This window comes from Schistocerca nitens, chromosome 10, assembly GCF_023898315.1.
Source record: "Schistocerca nitens isolate TAMUIC-IGC-003100 chromosome 10, iqSchNite1.1, whole genome shotgun sequence".
NCBI classification, from domain to species: Eukaryota; Metazoa; Arthropoda; class Insecta; order Orthoptera; family Acrididae; genus Schistocerca; species Schistocerca nitens.
Window position 1 is genome coordinate 111,006,198 of NC_064623.1, and position 17,528 is coordinate 111,023,725.

General features: G+C 40.5%; 1 protein-coding gene across 1 annotated transcript in view; it reads right to left on the reverse strand.

The window, feature by feature from the left end:
- LOC126210664 (elongation factor 1-gamma-like) overlaps nt 1–16,641 on the reverse strand; it is a 47,992-nt gene extending 31,351 nt beyond the window's left edge. Inside the window, exons 1-3 of the mRNA XM_049939994.1 lie at nt 16,571–16,641; nt 16,296–16,445; nt 10,938–11,001 (exon numbers count right to left, since the gene is read on the reverse strand). Of these exons, the coding sequence (XP_049795951.1) occupies nt 10,938–11,001; nt 16,296–16,445; nt 16,571–16,582 (226 nt within the window). The 5' untranslated portion in view covers nt 16,583–16,641. The remainder of the gene's footprint in view (nt 1–10,937; nt 11,002–16,295; nt 16,446–16,570) is intronic.
- Nucleotides 16,642–17,528: the final 887 nt, after the last annotated feature.

A 17,528-nucleotide genomic window follows, 5' to 3' on the forward strand; every position in this document is an offset into this window, starting at 1 on the left:
CCGTAAGCCCACACACACAGACCTGTATTTGCAGGCGTCTAGCTGCCACCATCTGTCGCAAATTATGAGTGTTCTGAAAACTTTGGTCCACAGGGCTCGTGTAGTAACTGATGTTGACAGCCTGCAGGATGAGCTTGTACACCCCTAGAGGCAGTTTTTAGGAGAAATGGCTATTTGCAACAGCAGATTAAGAAAGCCCTGCAAATAAAAACTGCAGAAAAATCACAGGAAAAGGATGAGGAAGTGGAAAGGGAGGTGAAATCTACAGCCTTTCTCCCATACGTGGGTAATGTTTCTTCTAAAATCGCTAGAATCTTGAAGAAACAAAGTGGATGTGATATTCCGCCCACCAGCTCAGACTGCAGCCTTGTTGGGATCCGTTAAGGATGATCTGCTCTTGCGAAAGGCGGGAGTTTATGAAATCCCTTGTGAGTGTGGCAAACGTTACACAGGGCAAACCACGCACACTGTACAGGAACGATGCATCGAACACCAGTGGTACACACGTCTTCTTCAGTCCAACAAATCAGCAGTTGCCAAACACTGCATTTCTACTGGCCATGCCATGGATTATAAAGATGTTAAGATTTTTAACTACTGCTTCATCTTTCTGGGACTCAGTTGTTAAGGAAACTGTAGAAATACAACTAGCCGACAACCTGCTAAACCGTGACCAAGGATTTCATCTTGACAATGCTTGGAAACCGCTTATTTCACACCTTCGTTCGGAAAGAATTTCTGCATCTTCACTTCAGACAGATGTTACCACTTTTAAAGATTAATTATTTATTTACAAGCACGGTGGATTCGCAGCAGCACTATTTTGTTTGCACTCGGAGCTTATATGTTTATCTTTGCTATATAAATCTTATCTATGATTAACACAGTAGTGGAGACTTTGATATCTTTGACGCATGCACTTTCAATCCTCAGCAGCTTTGTATCACGTGACTCTCCGTATCAATAGGAATGCGCAAACGCTATGAACTCAGTCTCCGACTCGCCTTGAAAGATGGCTGGGAGGTTTCTAGCTGAAATATCTCAAGAAGAATTGTCGCTGTCCCGAGTGCACGCCCGAAAGACGATTGAACATAATCTCCTTTGTATAATCATTGCACTTCCACAGTATTTTAACAATGAACAAAATTTTGCCACTTGTTTTATCTACACTAAGCCTATGCGATTGTTCCATTATACACCCTTAAAAGGTCTTACAAGTTCTTACAACCAGATATTTGTGATAAATAACTTATTCAAATTGCTAGCTGTTTTTGTATTCATAAGCTATACATATTTTCATTTTGTTGAGTGCAAAATTTTACATTTATGAACATCTAAAGGAAACTGACAATCTTAGCACTACTTTGAAATCTAATCAATGCCCTATTGAATATTGCTGCATCTGTTTTAGATAGTACCTTCATTGCATCATCTGCAAACACATGTGAGGTTACCATCAATGCACCAACCATGTCAGTTATAAACAAATGAACAGCAAATAGCCCAAAACTCTTCCCTGGGAATCTGAATTTATTTCTACATATGTTGACTCCAAGATAACATGCAGTGTCCTCCCTACCAAAAAATCCTCAATTCAGTCACAAATTTTGTTAGATGCCCCATATGACTACTTTTAATTATAAGCATGTGTGGTATTGGGTTCAAGGCTTTTGGAAGTAAAGAAATACAGCATCTACCTGTCTTGATCCACTGTTTCCAAGAAGACATGTGAGAAAAACACGAATTGGGTTAGACACGATCAATGTCATTTGAAACCATGTTTGTAAACGTGGAGAGGTCATTCTTTCCAAGATACCTCATTATGTTCAAGTTCAGAATATATTCTAAGATTTTACAATGAATGGATGTCAGCATACTGAATGGTAGACACTGCCATGCACCTTATGGTGACTTGTGATGTACTGATGTGAATCACTTGCTACCCTTCTCGCACACAGGTGTACCGTGTGCTTTCTTCCAACTACTGGGCATTGTTTTTTTGTCTGAGGGATTTAGGATAGATTATCATTACACACAGGGCCAAATATTCCGCAAAGAATGTGACATTCCACTGAATGACAATAGGAAGTATCTTAATGTGACAACCTCATTCTATGCCATTTACAGTGAAACATACAGCTATCTAAAAGACAATGAGTAACTTACACAAATGTAGTACACTTGAAAATTGTTGATCTATTAATCAAATAAACAATGCAAAATGTGTAACTTTTTTTTACCTTTCTGAGTTACAGCTTACACAACAATGCGCAGCTGCCTTTGAGAAAGGAGACATGGAACTAAACAAACATACTGCGAAGAAGTCTGCAGTTGGCTCCAACATTTCATATGTAATGATTCACAAAGTTATTCTATGCAGTCAGTTATTGGAAAAATTGCACATTTCATACTGACAGACATCATCTGGTATAGAGCACCCAATTCCTACAATGGTTGCATTGTTTAGTTTACAATTTCTCACACATCTGCTGTATGTAAGGGGTCACATTTACTAGTGTCGCCGGCCGAAGTGGCCGTGCGGTTAAAGGCGCTGCAGTCTGGAACCGCAAGACCGCTACGGTCGCAGGTTCGAATCCTGCCTCGGGCATGGATGTTTGTGATGTCCTTAGGTTAGTTAGGTTTAACTAGTTCTAAGTTCTAGGGGACTAATGACCTCAGCAGTTGAGTCCCATAGTGCTCAGAGCCATTTGAACCATTTACTAGTGTCTTCCTTTCAGTATACCCAAAAACAAGCAAAGAAAAGTCCAGGAACAAATAAAAATATGAAAAGGATAGATTGTTGTTCATCAGACAAGGCACCGAGAATATTTTAGAAGAGTGTCGTTGACTCAGTACAAACATAATGAGTTTTAATTTATTTCCATTTTCTTCCCCAACCAACATTTGAAAGACCGTTTGACAGCCCAGTTCTGTTTAGCACATGGCCTACAGGCTGCATGCCATCCCTTTTGTGCATATATTAATATGAACAGTTCATTTCATTTTACAATATCCACTGATCTCCTCTGAACATTTATCCCACTAAAAATAATTAAAAGCCAACATTCTGTACACACACACACACACACACACACACACACACACACACAACCACAGGACATATGTGCAAACAAATGAGGTTTTTGATAATTTACAAGAGTGAAGAAACTGCATGACAACTGAAACGAGTATTTTCCTGGACATAAAATTGTTCCATTTACTTTCTAAATAGTGTGATGTGAACAATATTATGGAAAGATCAGGCTGAGGTAGCAGTTGTGTGTGAGGTATGGTTGCTTGTGTGAAAGTGTGCAGAAAGCTCATACATTACATACTTTTCTTCATGCCTGTCTGCAACTCAATGTTTTCATCTTTATGGTGAGCAGCAATCTTCCCTTTTTCATAATATTGTCAATATTCTAACCTGGACTTTAAATTGTTTAAGCAGTGTAATGGTCATATGAAACTGAAGAAATCATTTAGTGGACCTAAGGAATGTAAATTAATGGTCATATAATTTAAGTTAATGGGCAGAGTCAGAAGTCAAATGCTATTTATGACCTCAGATTTTCAACAAATGTTTTTGTATACAACTGGCAATGGCTTCTGCTTAATCCCTATTGTCTGCTAACAAAGGTTTGATTAAATTTCCCTGGCATGTCATAGCCATGACATTTTCAAGTTTGTGAGACAGCCTTAGTTCTGCTTAGCACAAGGCATGCAGGGTGGATGTTGTCTATTTCTCTTCCTTTTCTACTTACGAAATGAACCAGTTACAGTTCACTTCGCCTTACTCGAAAAGGTTGAGTCAAATATTCTAATTATAGTTTTCCTCAAACTAGCAACAGTATGTTTGTTACATCCAGAAAGCGAATTTGAAATATACATGTCTGCTCCATAAACATGTAGCTGCATGTGGCAGGGCCCAGAGAAGGTGAAACATATCCTAACCTCAAAAAACTAAAAGGGTATACTTGCGTAGTCTGTATTTAATAACACGGTGGTGGTGACACATTCAGTAGCAAGATGTATACACTACATGACATTCTCAAAATTCTGTGTGCTGCAGGTGCTTCAGTGTACATGCCAAACTCATTTTGCCTAAGCAAACTCATTTTGTCCAAGTCTGGTGATGACCACTTTATAAGTCTAGTGTCTACATATGAGAACGTAAGCAAGACAATTGGTAGTGACAGCATCCCTTGAATATACAGAACCAGTGTCCCCATACAACATTCACCTAAGCCTTGGAGTAGGGCAACTACTGCATGTGCTATACAGAGAAACCAAATCAAAGTCATTGCAAAGTATTTTCTGTAAGTGCAGAAGACACCAGCCACCTGCCTTACAATGTGCACACCACTTTAGTAACCTCAATTTTGCACTCATTACAGATGGACTGAGCCAAACACTCAGTGATTTAAGAAATTCGTCTCTCACACACATAACAATTCATCTTGTGTAAAAAGTATTTGTTTTGAAACCAGTGCTTCTCAAACCACTAATTGCAATGTTTTCCTACCTGTTAGAAATAGGTTCGTTAGAGCACTTGTTAGTGAGCACCAGGAAACAGGCGTTACTGCATATTTGCAGGTATGACAACATACAAAGCCCTTGCTTGGTTTTGTTTTGTTTTAGGGCACAAAAACTAGGATAATATGTGCCCTGTCGAAACTATAGAACACGAAGGCAGAGAGGAGTTAAAAACGACTCCACATCAATCGCAATCAACATAAAAAGACAGCTAAAAACTGGGACGTGGAGAAAGGTTTATAAAACACACCATAGAAAAACGGAGGTCCAGAACTAAAAACTAAATGTCCTTCACCATATTGCTATGACAGATAAAAAGTAAAACATGGTCGACAGCCAGTGCGTCGTTCACTAAAACTGATAGTAACTCAGATGACAAACATAAATGGGATCATAAGTGATTAAAGAAAAAGGGCATCCGTCAGGAAAAGGCGAACAGTTAAAAGTTAGGCGCAATGTACAGAAAGTGGTGGGGGAGCACCACTGAACAAGTGGCAACAGCTAAAGAGACAGTGCGAAGAAGAGGTCATTCGTCGTTCAAGCCTCTGGGAGATAGTTACTAGCCTGGAATTTACCTCCATGACAAGAGGACCAGACCACTGGTGACACCAAAGTGAACCCACCTGCTAATACATGGCAACACAGATCTGAGGGAATATAAGAACCAGCAGGCTGAAGTATGAGGACTGCAGGCTTGGCAACAGCATCAGTGGCTACGTTTCCTGTCAGAGTCACATGACCAGGTACCCACATAAACATCAGAGTGGCTCTTTCAAGAGAGCAAGTAACAGCTTTCCTGGACCCAGTGCACTAATGGGTGGATGGTGTGCAACACACAGAAGCTTTTAAGGGCACAGAGAGTGAGCAGATAATGCAATTTAAAATCTTGCATCACGAGATGTACTGAGTGGTCTGATACAGAATGACAAACTCTTGTAAATCCCGAGCGGTGATCTGGAAGCTGATACCCAAAAATGTCCGCACCAATGACGAAGGTACACCCGACACCAGTCGGGGCATCATAAGTGTACACAAAGGTACTATTGCGAAAGACTGTGCAAAGGTCGTGAAACTGAAGGTCACACAGCCTGGCTGGAGTAGTGTCCTTAGGAAGCAAATGACGGCCAAGGTGATCATGGGCCGCCACACGAAGCCAAGATGGTGAAGGGTTCACACCCACAGCGAAAGTTGCAGGTAGCGTGAAGTTAAGCTGCTGGAACAAGAGCTGAAAGCGAACTCCAGGAGGTAATAGAATAGGCATGCGCCCAATACTGGTGTAAAAGGAGTCATTGAAGAAGGCATAGGATGGGCGGCAACGCATAGGAGACAACAGCATGCCTATCTGCTCAGGAGAAAGTCATGGTGGTGGACATCAGTAGTTCAATAACTTCTGCATACAGACTCAACCGGGCTAATCTAACAGGCACCAGTGGCCAAATGGATGTGACGATGGTGGATAGTATTAAGATGGTGAGAGGACGGACATGCAGATGCATGAACGAAACACCCATAGTCTAGTTTTGAATGGGCAAGGGGCCAGTGCAAAAGGAGGGGGGTTTGATCTGCTCCCAAGAGAGTACCACTTAGGACACGTAGGGCATTGAGGAATCACATACAGCTGGCTGCTGGGTAAGACACTTGGGAGGACCCAGAAAGTCCAGGAATTTCATAGTTTCAACGAACAGAAGAGCAACATGCCCAAGACGTGAAAACAGCAGAAGAAAGCAATTGTGCTGCCAGAAATTCACACTGTTTTGTCATTGCAAAAATGAAAGCCATTGTCAATGCTCCACGAGTGTAGGCGATTGAGATATCGCTGATGATGCCGCTCAATGACAAGGCCATGGAGAACTGCAACAGACAGCAAAATTGTCAATGGAAAGGGAGCCAGAGACGGGCCACGATAGGGTTAATGGAGACAGCAAAGAGGACACTCAAGATGGAATGTTGAGGCACACTTTTTTCTAGAAGAAAGGTATCCTACAAGGCAGAACCCATACATACCTTGAAAACTCTGCCCTTTAAAAATTTCTCAAGGAAACAAGGTAGGCAGCCACAGAATCCCCACATGTAGGGAGTACAAAAGATACTCGTCCTCTAACGGGTGCTGTAGGTCAACTGCAGAACGCTGTGCTTGAAATCTGAACTGTGCAGTGGTTAGTGAATTGTGAGACTCGAGCCACCATACCAGCTGGGCAGGAACCCTACATTCCATTACCCTGCAAATACAGCTGGTGAGAGAAATGGGGCAGTGACTGTAAGGAAGGTGTTAGTCCTTAGTGGGACTAAGTATGGATATGATAGTGGCTTGACACCAGCATCTGGGTAATGTGCCCTCGGCCCAGATGTGGTTGTTCATGTTGAACAAAAAGTTCTTGCCTGCTAGAGAAAGGATCTGCAACATCTGAATGAACGTTGCCTGGCCCGGGGGCGGAGGATCGGGATGAAGTGAGAGCAAGATCTAGCTCCCTCACAGTAAAGGCAGCATTGTAGCACTCACTGTTTGAAGAGAAGGGTTTCACCTGAGTCCCTCTGCAAGTTTCCGATGGAGGAAAGCAGAGTTATAGGGGGAGGAGCTCGAAATCTGCAAAATGGGGGTCCAAGGTGTTGGAGATAGCAATAGGGTCCACAATGACATCGTCTGCTACTGTCAGGCTGGAAATTTATCTTGGTCCCAGACAGCCATTGGAGGTCGGCCCACACGATGGAAAAGGGAGTGGAACTGTTAAGAGAAACAGTGAATGAAATCCAGCTAGCTTCTTTGCTATGCCGAAGAACGCGACGACACTGTGCATGCAACTGTTTATAATGAATTGCAGTTTTCCATTGTAAGATGACTGTTAAAAATGTAGAGCGCATGTCTCTGTGTGCGAATCGCATCACAGCATGTCTCAGTCCAACCTAGGGACCGGAACAAAGCATAGTAAAGAGGAGGTGCTAGGAATGGAATGTTCTGAAACAGTAAAGGATAACATTTGTAAGATATTCCACCCGGTCATCACAACTGGGGAAATGTTTGTCGAAAGTCACCAGGGAGGAGTAAAGCCTTCAGTCGGCCTTAGTGAGCTGCCACTTGACTAGGTGTCAACAAACTGATAGCACATGGGAAATGGTCACTCAAGTATGTGTCAGCGAGAAAGGACCACTAGAGACGAAGGACAAGCTGGGCAGGGCAGAAGAATAATTCCAAATGGGAATAGGTGTGGGGTCTGAAAAGAATGTGGGTAGCTCCTGTGTTAAGACAAAAGAGGTTAAGGTGATTAAGAAGGTCAGTCAAGAGAGCACCTCTCAGACAGGCTCTGTAAGATCCAAAAGCAGATGGTACATACAGTCACCAAGTAGCCGAAAGGGGTGTGGTAGCTGCCCAATAAGGTGGAGAAAGTCTGCCCTGATGACACCTCAATGATGGAGGGATGTAAAAGGTACAAAGGGAAAAGGTCATGTGAGGAAGGAAAAGGAGTATTGCAACAGCTTGAAGGTGGGCAGTCATGATGATGGGTTGACTATGAATGTCATCCAGTATGACCAGCAAGACTCCCCACGACACGGAATGCCGACCTCAGGGATGGGGAGTCAAAGCGAACCAGTAACAAATGCAAAAGCTCAAAGCTGTCAAGAGGGGACAATTTTGTTTCCTGGAGACAAAACAAGTGAACGCTGCGATGCTAAAAGATGCCATAAATCTCTGTTGGATCAAAGACCACGAATGTTCCATTGGAGGAGAGTCATGATGAGGAAAAAATGAAGATGTGTCAGCTTGGTGACTGCCAAGTGTTGAAGACTTGTTGCTACAGGGCAGAGACAGGAGGATCCTGCTCCTTCAGGCCTACAGAAGCATCGGTATATTCCTCCTGTCGGCCTGCGAAGTTCAGTGCAGCAAAACAGTTGGCAGTGCGCACTGGCAACACAAGGCCTGCAGGGCGAGGGTATTGCGTGACAATACTGTTTAAGAGGAACGTCAAGTTGGCAAAGGAGAAAACTGAAATTGGACTTCTTCGAGTCTTTCCGCTTAGCAGAGGAAGACACAGATGTTTTTGGCTGGAGGGACGTAGGAAGTCTTCACGAGAGTATTCCTTCCATTCTTCCTGGCCTGGAGGTTATGTAGCTGGTGACTTCACCCTATGAGGCAAAAGTTTAGTGGCATGTTACACAGCTGAAGGAGATGAGGACGCTATCATGACACAGGGCAATTTCACAACCTCAGGAGCTGAATTTGAGGTTGCATGTCTGTGTGGCCATGTCCTCCATGGAGCAAGAGGTGGGAAGAACAGTAATGTGGACACCAGATGGTGTAACACGGTTTCCGACTAGCGAGCAACTTGTGAGGGATCAGGTAAAGCACCTTTTCCTTCACCCGAATCTCCTGATAAGCCCGCTCACCAAGGTACATGAGACAATAGTAGGAGAAGCGACATGGTCACCATTGCAGTTGGTGCAGCAGGGAGGTGGAAGTGGACAATCGTCCTAGTGAGTATTCCTGCCTCAGGCTGGGTGTTGACAACACTCTCGAATGTGGTTGTAACAATGACACTGGTAGCAGCACATATATAGTCTGAGGTAACTTCATAACCTGCTTTGATCTTTGATGGAAGAACCACTCTATCAAAAGTGATAAAGATAGTGCATGCGCACACAAACGAGGCATCTACTTCTTTCATCACCCAAGAGACGGCAATGACACCCTGATCAGAGATGTGCATAACACCATGGGGACAGCCCTAGGGACCCGACACTAACAGGATAGCCATGAAAGAGTGAAGTTGCAAGCAGTTGTACTGCTTGAGAATAAGCAGTAGTCTTCCGAAGCAAAGTACCATTGCATAAACGAGACCGGGATTTCACAGGGCCAGTAACTGCACCCACACCTTTCTGAATAATAAACGGATTTACCGTTGCATCAGACTGACTCTTCAGCATGGGAAATCTCAAGGAACCTTGGTGCAGCTGGGAGAGAGTGAATTGTCAGCCTCATTCCATTTCATAGCCATTGACTGAACATGATTGGCACACTGTGTGAAAATCCCCATGATCGCCAGAGTCTCCGATGGCATGCTTCTTCCAACAGTGGGCCCCCTTCAGAAGTAGGCACACCTTAGGTGATTTTTCACACCTAATGTCACATCTCCCAAACACCTGACAGAGAATCCAAACTCTACAATACTGTAATGTAGCATTTCCAATGTTTACATCCACACAGCACTACAAGAAGCTAGTAAGAAGGAATACATATTTCTTGAAAAAATTATGTAACAGAACGAACTCCCCGCCTTGTTTGGAGTTAAAATGATAAAAACACAGTGTGCTGCCAGTCTCATAATTTACTGAAGAATGGTGTTCTGTAAATCTGAGATGTGAATAACAATTAACGTCAAACCTAAAGGAGGTACTAGATTAAGTGTTCAAACATGTCTTGCAATTGAAAAGCAATGCGTTTCCTGGAAGGCAGATATGTAAAATCCTGCTAAAGCTTTTCAGTGGGGGTTTTCAGGAAGCCAATTTTCTTTGAGTACCATTATTGTATAGTCTCATGTTTAGTTCTTTATTATGGCATAACACTATATGTGCCAGAAGACAAAAATGTGCACTTAAAATCCAGTGAACGGATGAAATAGCTAACAGCGTGGAAGAAGCATTTTGTTTCAAATTAACTGACTGCCTCTGCAGAACATTTCTTTAGCAAACAGACAAAAATAACCTCACTGCTCTGCTGCAAAGCAATTAGTGCACGTTTGCCAATAACAACAAGATAAAATAAAATCAGAAACCTGAAACTAATAACATACTGTAGTCTTCCATAAATGAGAATGTATTCTAATCTATAAATGAAGATAACAGCAAAATCACGAAACATAAATGGAGGTCATATGGAGAATACCCTGGGCATGTGCAAATCTGGCAGCTACTGCTTATACATCTAACTGCCAGACTTCTGTAGTGAGAAACTGGAGAAGGCATTGCTCATACGCAATTCTAGCTTTGCACATACCTAAGCCCATTGGCAACAGCTCAAACGAACATAATTTAAAAAGTTATGACACCACACTCATTGAATGCAGCTTGTTGTTACAAAGTATTGTATAGGCTTCTTCCCAAAGAATTTGACATTTTGCTGTCGGCACACTTGAAAAAAGTGTGCACTGTGTTTTGTTATTGTAAATGGCACATTTTCTTTGCAACTTCATTTTATTGCTGCAGTATTATTTTACAATAGCAGGCTAAAATAAAATTCATTGTAAGGTATCAGTTCTTACCAGTCAAAATTACAAAAATTAAACTAGCCTCAACCTCTCTCAGGGCGTGCCATTAGTAATAGGGGCTTACATTAATAACTACAATTATTTATGCCTACATTCATTTAACAAATATTTAATTTAATTATATAATGACTGTATAAAATAACTTACCATAGTAAGCAATAGCATTGCTTTCAGTCAAGTAGTGGCCATCAGAGGATTCAAAAGCTGGAACCTGTAAGGTAAATTAAATGTAATTTTTAAAGCTGTTGAATATTTAACATAAAACAAGTAAACCAACAATTTGAAGTTCATCACAATTTTGTAGATATAACATGAAATGAATTTTCATACACATTCTTAAAGTATCCAGATTATCTGAAGTTAGCAGCCAAACTTACTAGTAAATGTAACCGCTGGCTACATTATAGGGAACTTATCACAACTTGGTTCCCAAGAAACAGAAACAAAAAAATACTTGCACCATTCTGTACTCTTCCTGACAGTGGATATGCGACTTCACATACCACATACTAACAGGGTAAAGCCCACATCCCGTATCTGCCAGTTCAACTTACCAGTATATTATCAACTCCAATTTTAAAGGAATGTCAAACCAATACTTGCTACCAAACTAAATCTGTAATATATTAGCAAGTAGGCCTAGCTTACTTCCATTAGAAAAACTTGTTAGTTTATGATATACTACCCCGAGTTCATTTTTGCTAAGTTAGCCAACAGTAAAAATTGTTGAACTGCATGCCCTTTGAAAAATGAAGAGAGATGAAGATTTCTTAAATGTCATTTTCAGGTATGGCAGTATCATCAAATCAAGCCATAAAGGGCTGGTCAGCATAACTAAGAGACTCTGAGCACCACTTGCAGGAGATATAAAAAGAATATATGAAATGTGCCAATGAAATTCAAATGCAGTATATAAACACAGTTAACGTAAACACAAATCTTGTAACGAGAGTCTGTTGAACTTACTGCATGTACTTAACACTTTCAGTAACAAGTCAGATTTTGCATGTGTGGTTGAAAACAAATGACTTGTCAGAGTGCACAGCTTCCAAATCGTTCACCGGACTGTCATGCACAGTAGCCCTGCACATTAAGCACTTGTGAAGGGAACATTTATTAAAATCAACGTTGCATTTTATCTGCTTGCTTCAATTCAAAACCCCAATTCATGAAATAATCTTATTGATGAGGATAGGCAATTTAATACCTGAAAAACTAATAAATTTGAAATGCAATATCAAACATGCTTTAAGAACTGGCATGGGAATAAGACACTGAATTATTTGGCTGCGTGAAGACAGTTATCTGAAATATCCGAACGCCCAATGTCTTCCTGCAGCAAAATTTGACTACAATATTATGACATCATAGAGCACATGCATTCATCACATGTGACAAGCCCATTTTGACACAATTTGTTCCTGTTTGTGTGTAATCAAATCAAATGGTGCTCAAGAAAGGCCGAACAGCAGAAAGTTGTTTAGACAAAATTTCTGTGTTTTTGAGGGTACTGAATCCAAATTCTTATAGCACCACCAAAAATTTGGCCTGGAAATAGAAAATTTGCAAAAAAGACTTTGGGTTTTTCACTTTTATCTGAAATGAAACAATTTTTGGCAATGTTGACTTTGTGAAACCAAAAAGAATAAAATTTCCCACAAACAGGCCAAAGTGACTCATCAGAATAATCATATGGCATGTGTCAAAGTGCGATTTCAAAGCTGAGGAGGTGTGCCATCTCAGAACCTACAATCCAACATCCTTAGCCTAGTCCTAATGCACAACCCCCCCCCCCCCCCAAGTAGTGTGACGGTGATATTGGAGTGGTTTGTGGTTGATGCTTCCTGTGGTCAAAGAGTAAGACATTCATGATATGGTATTGACCTCCCCCTCCTGATGGGGGATACCTGTGGCACCGAGTTGTTTGGCACAGTGGACTGTAATTTTCAGATATTTGTGCCAACTACATTTCCTTCTCTCAAAGGAAAACTTCCTCGAAACTGAAGATCAAGGACCACCTAATATCAACATTAATGGACAAGAAAGAGATTTTCACTCTGCAGTTGAGTGTGCGCTGTTATGAAACTTTCCTGTCAGATTAAAACTGTGTGCCAGACCGAAACTCTAACTCGGGACCTTTGCCATTCTGGAAACATACCCCAGGCTGTGACTAAGCCATGTCTCCACAATATCCTTTCTTCCAGGAGTGCTAGTTCTGCAAGGTTCGCAGAAGAGCTTCTGTGAAGTCGGGAAAGTAGGAGACAAGTTACTGGTGGAAGTAAAGCTGTGGGGACGGGGCGTGAGTCGTGCTTGGGTAGCTCAGATGGTAAGAACACTTGCCCATGAAAGGCAAAGGTCCCGAGTTAGAGCCTCTGTCCGGCACACAGTTTTAATCTGCCAGGAGAGTTTCATTAATGGAAAAGTTTGCCAAAGCAGGCATAGTCTCCTTGCAAGCCATGGAAGATGCTCACTTTGGCCCCCACACATTCAAATAACATGGTTGTTGGGAAAGGCGTGCCTTTGTCATTCTAACATGTCTCTATCAATGAAGTAATATACTACTGATGAAACTTAGGAAAGGGAAAATCCAACAGTAGTTTTACTCTCCTCATGTAATTGGCTACCTGGCTTGAAAGCATAACCTGCTTTGTATACAGTCAGTGGCTGTGATAATATTGCTTTTTACAATCAGAGCAAAGTGAAATACACCACGACACTAAAGAAAAACAGTGAATTGCAACAGAACATACAAATATTTAAAGATCTGAACATAGACAGGGAGACCAAAGTGGAGAGTAGTAAACTATTCCTCAATTTATGTGGTGGTGTAAGCAAAGGGGTGTGAACCAGTTCAGATACAGGAGCTACATCAAATCATGATACAAAACTGTCTATTTCCCTTCCCTGCTATCAACCAAGGATACTGCTCATCAACATATTCCCTAAGCTTAACACCTGGTACAATAGCTGTTGGGCAAAAATAGAAATACAAAGATCCATGGATCACCTGGTTCCCACCACTATGCTTTAGCCAACTATATCACAAGGAAATTCAAAACTGGGTGTCACGACTACTCTCATAACTGCCAAAAATCAGGCCACCACTTCTTAAAGCTTTGCATCAAATGCAGTACAGTTGCGAGAATGTCAGCCACTTCAATTCGCAAGACCTAGAAGCCATGTTAAGGTCAAGGACGTAAACAAGGACTACTTGTGTTGGCAGAAGAGCCAACACCATGTTACTAGTGGAGGCCGAAATGCACGCGTTTTAGCTCATGCAGGCAGGCGTGAGGAGGGAAGAACTACACTGACGTGAGGCCTGGAACATGAATAGGAATTAGAATTCATAAAGCGGACGTAATTAGTTTGATACTTAATTTTAATCAATTAATGATGAATGTCGCTCTTGCCAGTACATGCTTCACAATATTATCTGTTCAGAATACATTCATAGTAACTGAATATGGCACCTTGCTAGGTCGTAGCGAATGACGTAGCTGAAGGCTATGCTAAACTGTCGTCTCTGCAAATGAGAGCTCAAGTAGACAGTGAACCATCACTAGCAGTCAGCTGTACAACTGGGGCGAGTGCTAGGAAGTCTCTAGACTAGACCTGCCGTGTGGCGGCGCTCGGTCTGCAATCACTGATAGTGGCGACACGCGGGTCCGACGTATACTAACAGACCGCGGCTGATTTAAAGGCTACCACCTAGCAAGTGTGGTGTCTGGCGGTGACACCACACTTCTACAAAGGTACACCACATTTCTTATTTCACACTGAAAACTCATCTCATTATTGTAAGAAACACTGTACACTGGTTTCAACCCTAATTATTTGTCTATTATCTGGTATGAAATTAGTCATCTTATCTTATGCAGTTATAACATACTCACATATATTTTCAGACTGCAAACAAATCATGTAGACAAGGGCATGAAAACGATAATGCCTTAGAAACTTATTTTAAATAATAATATCAATTATTACCAATTGCCAAACAAAGCAAAACTATCATTAACATTTATTTAATTGAACATCTAATTATAGCAGTTCATTTTACCATTTACAGAAACATAGCACATTGAGGGATAAGGGATTGGGTTTGGTGGCAGCGCCTGAAATCATGCTAACTTAAACATGTGCTCATGTCGTATGGTCTGGGGGAGGGTTAAGTCACTTGGACCTAATCTGAGGTAAATTTTATCCTCTACTTTCATTGCCAACTTTGCTGTACATCATTATTTCCATATCAGAAGCAAAACTGCCAGGAGTCCCACTTTGACCCATTTCTGTGGAGAAATTTTGTGAACTTCGAAAATTAGGATCCAGTGGCCTCAAAAAACTTACAGGAAGCTTTTAACTAAACTTTTACAAAACTGTCCTCTAAAAACCACATATCTGAAAACAAATGCCTTCACATGATAAATACAACTCTTAACTCACAAAAACTATATGCACACCACACAAGTCATAACAAAAAACCTAGTAATCTGACAGTGGCGGTGGTGGGGGAGGGGTAGAGAGAGATCCCACATGCATGTTCTCCGAAAAATGTGATACATATTGATGGAAACATTGCATTGCAATAAAAAATGTGCAGTTATCACAAATCATGATTTCTGGTTGTGTGAAGAAAAATTACACAATATGCCACTTCCATATCACAATGCACAAACAATCCAGCACAATTTATGCATAAACACTACAAGCAGATGACATCTTAAAAACCACTTAATATCTCAGGAGTGGGCTAAAATTGACCAGGCCCTATAAAATCCTATACCTCAACCATATGAAAAACAATTCAATTTTTACTGATGGATAAAATAGTTACAGGTCTTCCAAATCATTAACAAGTCATACATAAGTCACAGACTTCAAAATAAATGAATCTATATCCTTCACTTCTAAAATTCCCAGCTTGTACCCTACCTTAGGACGACAATATTCGATCACCCAAAATAAAAATAAGTTGTGGAAGCAAAACTTTTGAAGACTCATTACACACAGGTTACTTCCAAGCAAAATATTTCAACATCGAAGACACGGCACTATAAGATGCTGCCACTAAACTACCTACAGATTCCAGAATACGGAAATCAACAGTAAGATTAAAAAAAAAAAACAGTCACTGAACTTACAATGGGTGACGTATCACACACTGCACGGAAATTACTTTTCACAGTTGGATAAAAAAGAATGCCTCACTATAACCAGCAGTTAGTAGTAATCTCCGATACCGTTGATTCACTATTCACTTGTTACGTGTCAAGAAATACCGTCCGTTATAAGTCACACACTCAGCACTGTTCACAAAAATAATTATTAATATTTCAGTATTCTTTGTTGCAACCAATTCATCTAAAATTAATACACGAAGCGTAGATTCACACAAAAAAACAGACTTCTTAATATTTCAACACATGCCGGCAATGGGAATAGTGATCACGTGTACTTCACTTACAGTCAGAGGTTTCTTAATGGAAAATATATAATTAAAATTACCTTTCCTAGTGGAAACTTCTTTAAAAATGATTCAGTCTTGTTAGTTTCTCCAAAAACAAAGCCAGGAGCAACTTTCACATTGCTGCCAGAATATTGTGCCGCTATCAACACTTTATACGCTCGAAAATTCTCCGGGTAAGTATACAATGTCTGAAAAAATAAGTATACTAAATTAACTAGTTAATTACAAAGTACATGATTTGAAATAATACAAAAAAATTACACGTACGATGCACTCATTTCAACTAAATAAAGCGAGCCCCAACCAAACTCACCCCAGACGCCATGGCTGGTTTTTACGGAAGAGGAAGCTCTGTTGTCATCAACTACCTTGGAGCAAGTCAAGGATATTGTGGCAGCAGCTGATACAGTGAAACTACTCTGTTAACACTATCGATAGATTTAGGAAATTGGTATTCTATTTCTCTGTTTCTTATTTTATCCGTATTGCTTAAAGAACACAGCAGCCGTTTCCGTACTGTAAACAGCTATAAGTTTTTATTAAAGATGATTTTATATTACCATTACTAGTTTCGGGCCCGAGGCCATCGTCAGATGGAAGTGTTGACTTCTTTCCACGTTTTACATTTGCTTTTCCATGAATCCCCCCGTTTACATATTTTAGGACAGAGGTTTGCTTTTCTTTTACAATCTATAGTGCTTAATGAACTGAAAAATCTGTATCTACTGCAACATGACTGTAAAGTTATACGGGTAAGTCTATGAAAAGTGAAATTTGATGGAAACTTCTGGTGTGCAGTAAATACATTTAAAACTCAGCATTTACAATTTCTGAAACTGAAAAATAGTTCACACCATATGCTGTTTAGATTATATTTTTCCTGAAAAAGAAATGCTAATGGTTTACTCAGATATACTGGAGAAAAATTCATGACTTTTGGTAGACTATATTTTGATACTTCATTTTTTTTTTCAATAAAACATTTATTTCTAATAATGTCAAAAACTTTACTGACTTTAGAGACCTTATTCACTGTTACACCCATAACAATAAACTGAAATGTTTTCCCTACACCCATGATTTTATATTTAATGAAACAAGTAATATTTCTATATATTAATTATGATGAAAGGTAAAATTAAAGAGAAAAAATATTTTATAACATATCGCAGTTGGCAGAAATGCTGTTACAAGTGTAGCTCTCTAACGAGATCTAACTCTAATGAAACAAAGAATTCCAAAATGTTTTTCAAAACAGTGTTGCCACATTT